General features: G+C 47.2%; 1 protein-coding gene across 1 annotated transcript in view; it reads right to left on the reverse strand.

Moving 5' to 3' along the window:
- Positions 1-1,262: 1,262 nt before the first annotated feature.
- Xpr1 (xenotropic and polytropic retrovirus receptor 1) overlaps positions 1,263-5,949 on the reverse strand; it is a 140,956-nt gene continuing 136,269 nt past the window's right edge. The window contains exons 14-15 of the mRNA XM_032915299.1: positions 3,965-4,186; positions 1,263-1,880 (exon numbers count right to left, since the gene is read on the reverse strand). Coding sequence (XP_032771190.1) covers positions 1,820-1,880; positions 3,965-4,186 — 283 coding nt within the window. The 3' untranslated portion in view covers positions 1,263-1,819. The remainder of the gene's footprint in view (positions 1,881-3,964; positions 4,187-5,949) is intronic.

A 5,949-nucleotide genomic window follows, 5' to 3' on the forward strand; every position in this document is an offset into this window, starting at 1 on the left:
AATAAAAATGTGAGAAACTTTCTAAATGGAAGTTGATGAGTTAATCAGTAGGATTTTAGCAGTGCAGTAACGTTAATGAGTAAAGGTCTGATAGGCAGGAGGAGCTAATGACAAAGCGAGAGTGAAGGGGCAGTAGCCAAGTTTAAAGCAAGTAAATGTTAACTGCTGCTTTTCTAACCACTGGCTTCTTTGTCTATAGTGAATCTGACAAGGGCAGAAGTGAGCCAACTTTCATGACTCTCCTAGGTGGGGCTTTCATCTAGATCTGAGGGTGGGGCCATTTACTTTCCCTGGTGTTTATATTAAATTTATTGAATAATGGCTGGAGAGAAAATCCAGGGTCTCAGAAATGCTGTGCAGACACTACTACCAACGAGCTATGTTCTCAGTGCGGACATCACCAAATTTGAAACCAACCATTTTCAAGAAAGTCATATGCTGTATGTTTTCAGGCTTCTTTAGAGAATTTATGAGGAAAGGGGGAGGGGAGATAAATTAGTAAAGATAGGCATTTATACCCAGAATTTTCTATGAAATATAATTTAAAAAGTATAACCAGGTTTAGAGGCCCCAAATTTAAAAATAGGCCTTGGGGGAGGGGTGTTATAAAATTCAACATCACCTTTTAATACAGCTGAGCTTAAAATGGCCACCAAGATCTTTTGTGTCAATGAATATGAAGGAAGAAGGATTTGTTCTAGATGCTCAAAACTACAGTCCCTACAAAAGACTTTTAATCAAATTTGATCAAATTCTGGTTGAAGCAGAGGAGGCCAGAAGGGGACGTGTCTAATGAAGGTGTGAGAAGTCTGAAATAGGCCTGTCTTTCCATCTGGCCAATAAAGACTACAATTCTCCCACATGCAGAAGCACATAGCAGAACTTCATCATTGTGACTGGAATATGGAATATCCTGCACCTGCTCCTCACAAAACAACCGTCAGGACCTGTGCTCTGAATGTCCACCACTGGGACGCAAGGGGGATGCCTGGTCAGGACAGTGGCGCTTGGGACTCTAGGGTAGCAACTTAAAATATAGCAATAAAACTTTGGCTTCAAGTTAAAACAAATGAGGGAAGAAATTGAACTGGTACAAGGTGTTTCCTGAAAGAGGTTTGTGGGCGTGACCTCAGCAGTGCCAGCGAGCCTTAGAGCCTTAGTTCCTCCTGCCTCCCTCACGGGAGTAGCAATCATTTATGGTTACGTTTCATAAATAATGAGAAACTATGTAACGAATACATCATATCCCCACCCACCCACCCGAACCCTCCCCAGATGAGAAAAGTCACATGGAATTAAAAGTGGCTTTGTGGAGGAGGTGCGGCTCCGGCTGCACTTCCCTTGCAAGTGCTGGGGTGCCTCTGCACTGGCTGTGAAGGAAGGGAAACTCTCCATAGAAACTGACAGAAAATTTAAAAGCCGGTGTCCGGTGTCCAACAGTCAGACTGGCCCGGCGAAGCTGAGTTATCCCACGCTGTGCGTCAGAGGCTCCTTCCAATGCTTGTTCTTCATCCTGATGGGCATCTGAATCTTTGTGAGTGTAAACAACCCGTAAGATATTAAGTTTTTGTTCCTTAAAACATCTTCTGATTGGCAAATGAAGTATTTGTTTTAAAAATAGAAAATGAAGATTAAACCAGAAGAAAAGAAAAGAAACACAGTGAGCTTGCTCGGAGTCCATAGGACCCGATCTGAGGAGCCCGGGAACGTGTTCTGTTTTCTCCTGTTCTCAGCTGGAAAAACGGTGCTGGAGGTTGCGTTGGTCGAGGAAAGAATTGTAGAGTAGGAAATCAAGGATGTTACTGCAGACTTCAGCGGTTCAAGTGTTAGCTTCGTCATCTGTGTCTTCTATCAATACCTTAGTGTCTCGAGCCTTGGATCTAGAGGATCAGAGGAAACACACTGGTCAGTCACACGCAGTGCTGGGTGTGCGTCCACTCTCCCCAGCACCAGCACCGAGAGTGCACATGAACCTGATCTACTCAGGGTGAGGAAGTAGGCACAGCAGTAGGGTGTGTTTACACAGACAGGACCTGCGTCTGAGCACTGGCTACCAGGCGGTAAGCAGGAGCATCAGTGAACCTGTCAGTCCTGCCGATGTCACACAATCTAGGAGGCTGTGCAGAGACTTCTCTACCTCATCAAAATGAGACTGGGCAACTGACACTCATCAGCCTCAAGATGACGGCAGTGCTGTGACAGGAGATCTGTTCCTCCCACCTGACAGATGGGGAGGCTGACACTCAGGAGGCTGAGGATGTGCGAAGGCTGCATGAATCCATGATGCCAGAGCTGAGTCAGGTCTCACCTCAGACTCCCTGTGCTCTTTTTACCACAAACCTGCTCTTCTAAGTGCCTTCCTCTGGCTGCCATCTAGTTTCCCAGCTTCCCCTTAAACACCTGAAATGAACAGACTGCACCAAGGAGCCTCCCTCTGGATCAGAAGCCGTGCTTACACTGCCCTCTGCTGGTAGCTATGAGACCTTCAGGTGAGCAGCTCTGGCTTGTCAGCCTTTTCTCCAGGCCACTGAGGCACCCCTCTTACCCAGCCACTGCTCCTGCACCCTAGGTAGTCAATGCCTTCCAGACAGAAGTGCAGGCTAATTCAGTGCGCTTCCCACTGACTTCCTGTGACTTCTGCTACTTTACTTTTCCTCCTGCCTAAGACTCAGTTCCTGTTTTCTGCTTTTTCTCATCTCTACTTTTTCTTTCTAGAAAACTCCCAATCTCTAACTAAAGCTTTGGCAGCCCTGGTCTTCACTGGGCTACAGCACCTTCTGTTCACCTCCTCTATGCTTCTCTTAGTCCGACTTTAAGATCCCAATCCAGGCCTTTTACTGTCCTGTACTTGGCAGTGCCCTCAGGCCATCTTCTGGCCTTTAGATTTCCCTTTCTTACTGCTGTGCAGTGTCAGGACAATCTCCTTTCTTACCGCACTCTGCAGTGTCAGGACAATCTCCTTTCTTACCGCACTCTGCAGTGTCAGGACAATCTCCTTTCTTACCGCACTCTGCAGTGTCAGGACAATCTCCTTTCCTGTTGCTCCTCTTTGGAAGAGCATGTTTTGTTTTGTCTTTTTCTTTTTTGCCCTATAAGATGAAGCTTACAGTTTTCAGACTTTGGTTCTTTGCCTGTTTCTTTGTTTTTGAGACAGGATCTAGTGTAGACCAGGCTAGCCTTGGTCTTGCTGTGTAGCTATGATCCTCCTGCTTTCATGACAACATGCTGGGCTTCTAGGTGTGCCTACCATGCCTGGCCACCTGACAGTTCAGATGAGCACACCCAGCTATATTTTCTCACTCCTGTTCTGAAACATGCGTTTCCTTTCTGCTGCTCCTTTTTTTATCCAAGCACTGCCTTACCCTCAGAGAAGCATCCAACTGAAGTCTCTCATCGTGACCTATGGTGCTATCTATTCTCTCACATGAGTGCAGTCACCAAATGGTTTACATTTACCATTACCTCCAGGAGTACAAAGGAAATGGCCGATAAGAGTCCTAGCTATGTTTAACAAGGTAGCTTCTACTTGTTGGGGTCTTTCTGTGATGATACTGGGTAATGAATTTACTCTTTTTAATCTCCCTTTGAACTATATACATCCTAAAGTACAGAAGACTGGTAACAGAGAAATAAAAGAATTTGGTCAAGGTTACACAAATGATAGGATTTCTAAACTAACTCGAAGGTTATCTGCACACAAAACATGTCATACTCAAGAGTCAGGTAAGTCATTTCCCAACAAGCTTTTTCCTATGGTCTTTCATATTCCTACTTAGTAGGTAATACAATGGGACTTCCCATGTGCTCAGGAAGACATTTCAGAAGTTTGACCACACGGGATAGTTTGTTACTACTGTCTGGAGAGGAAGCATGGCTGATACCAGCGACTTCATCTGGTCTAGTCTAGTAGCTTCTTAACCAGTGTGACCCGTCACTGCTAACTGCACACGAATGCTCTACGTACTGGGAAGGCAGGCGAGGCCGGCGCAGGGATATGCTCTGGTTGTATTTCCACGACCGGCTCTTCTGGCGGTTCCGCACCCCATCCTCCTGGTCCATCATCTGCTCGAGTAGTGTCTGGTCATCTGCGTTGAGGGGGGCCACAGAGATGTCCCGCACGGCACGGAATTCACCACAGTTGTTTAGATGCTCATTCTCCAGGCGGAAGAAGTTCCACACAAATCGCCTAAACAAAACGGGCAAACACATTCACGTTAAGATCCGAATATGTCACTACTGGTGACCTCCAGGAGGCTCCTGCTCACTGAGGAGAAAACACAAACAAATCAGAACAATTACAGGCCAGACTATTAAAATCAGAGAGACAGCTAGGGACATAATGATTCAGTTAGGAAAGCATTTGCCTCCTGAGCATGAGCACATGAGTCTGAGGCCTCCTGTAGGAAGCCAGGCACAGTGGTGCACTTTTGTAATGTGGAAAGACGGGAAGCAGAGACACACAGATCCTAGTGCTAGCCCTGTCTACCTGGTGAAGTTCCAGGCCAATGAGAGACTGTCTCAAATAAAGGAGGGAGGTATCTGTGGAATGACAGTTGAGTTTGCTCCCTGCCCCCGCCTCCCACCCCCCATGCACACATGCAATAAATAAAATGAAGCAGAAAGACCTATGAGGACTAGGGCGGGTGGACGGGTGGGAGGATGACAAGAGTTGATTTTGGAATACAACTTTTCTTTATCCAGTAAGTTTATTAATTTATTGAGTACTTATTAAAATGAGGAAGTGGCACTGGCTGAAGGTGGGTCTCTGCCTTTATTCCAGCAGTAGCTATTAGATGCCCTGCAGACCTATTAGCAAAGAAAAGAAGCCCAGAGTCCCCTTCTTAAGACTGCTTAGGGAAACTGACTTTGACAGGTGGCATCCAACAAGTGTGAGTGACACCAGAGGCAAGTCACAGGGTCCTCTTGGAGATAAGTGTCTTAGGCAAGGGGACAAGGACAAGAAAGGCAACAAGAAAACACTGCTGGTGCACTGGAATGGAAGCAAGGTCTGTGGGGCCAGAGAAGAAGCTGTGGTTCAAATAGCAGGAAGGAAGATGCAGAGGGGAGGAGCACTGACCATCCACACAGGGCCCCATAACCACAGCAAAGAGCCCACAGCGCACGGTGAGCATCTGAGGAGACCAACAGGATTCGTTTTAAATGGATTACTCTACTGTGGAAGAGCAACTGGACTAGGGAAGGAAAGCCCAGAGAGAGGCCAGTTAGAAGGTGGGGCAGGAGTCTAGATGGCGATGGTGACCCAAAGCTGAGACTATAGATGAAGCTGACAGAAACCTGTCAGGTGGTCTGAGTGAAGGTGACATCATTTACTGGGACCAAAGAAGCAGATTAGGCTCCAGCTACCACTCACTAGATGACCCTGTGGAGATCAGCAGGTAGATGGGCACAGTTAGGCCAAGCTGGGCTTTAGCAATATGACTGGAAGACACAAGAGTGTGGAACCCACCCAACACTTGCAGGCGGGAAGGGTGAGGAGATCAGCAATGGAGAGGAGAAGAGAGGCTGGGGAGAATGGAGAACATAGTTTCTGAGAAGCTGAGTGAAGTCAGTGCTTTGCTGAGAGATAAAGATAACTGCAGAGAACAGCATCATCCAGGGGCTCCAGCTCCAGAAGACTGACTAGATTTGCATCATGGCTCCACCGCTTATTAGCTACAAAGACGATGGGTAAGTCTCCCTGCCTATGCTTCTGTGTCCCCAGGAAACTGGCTAACACTGGAATTTCATCCTGGTGGTGAAGAGTGAACAGCAGTGACAGAGGCGCACCTGGTCAGGAAGGCGGCTCAGCAGGTGGAGGTGCCTGAGTGGAGGGGGACACCCTGGGTGTGAACCTAGGTCCCGGAAGGCACAGGTGAGCGCTAACGACTGAGCCTTTACTCTGATCTCCTCACACGCACAGACACATGCACAGACACAGACACAGACACA

Source organism: Rattus rattus, chromosome 10 (genome assembly GCF_011064425.1).
Source record: "Rattus rattus isolate New Zealand chromosome 10, Rrattus_CSIRO_v1, whole genome shotgun sequence".
NCBI classification, from domain to species: domain Eukaryota; kingdom Metazoa; phylum Chordata; class Mammalia; order Rodentia; family Muridae; genus Rattus; species Rattus rattus.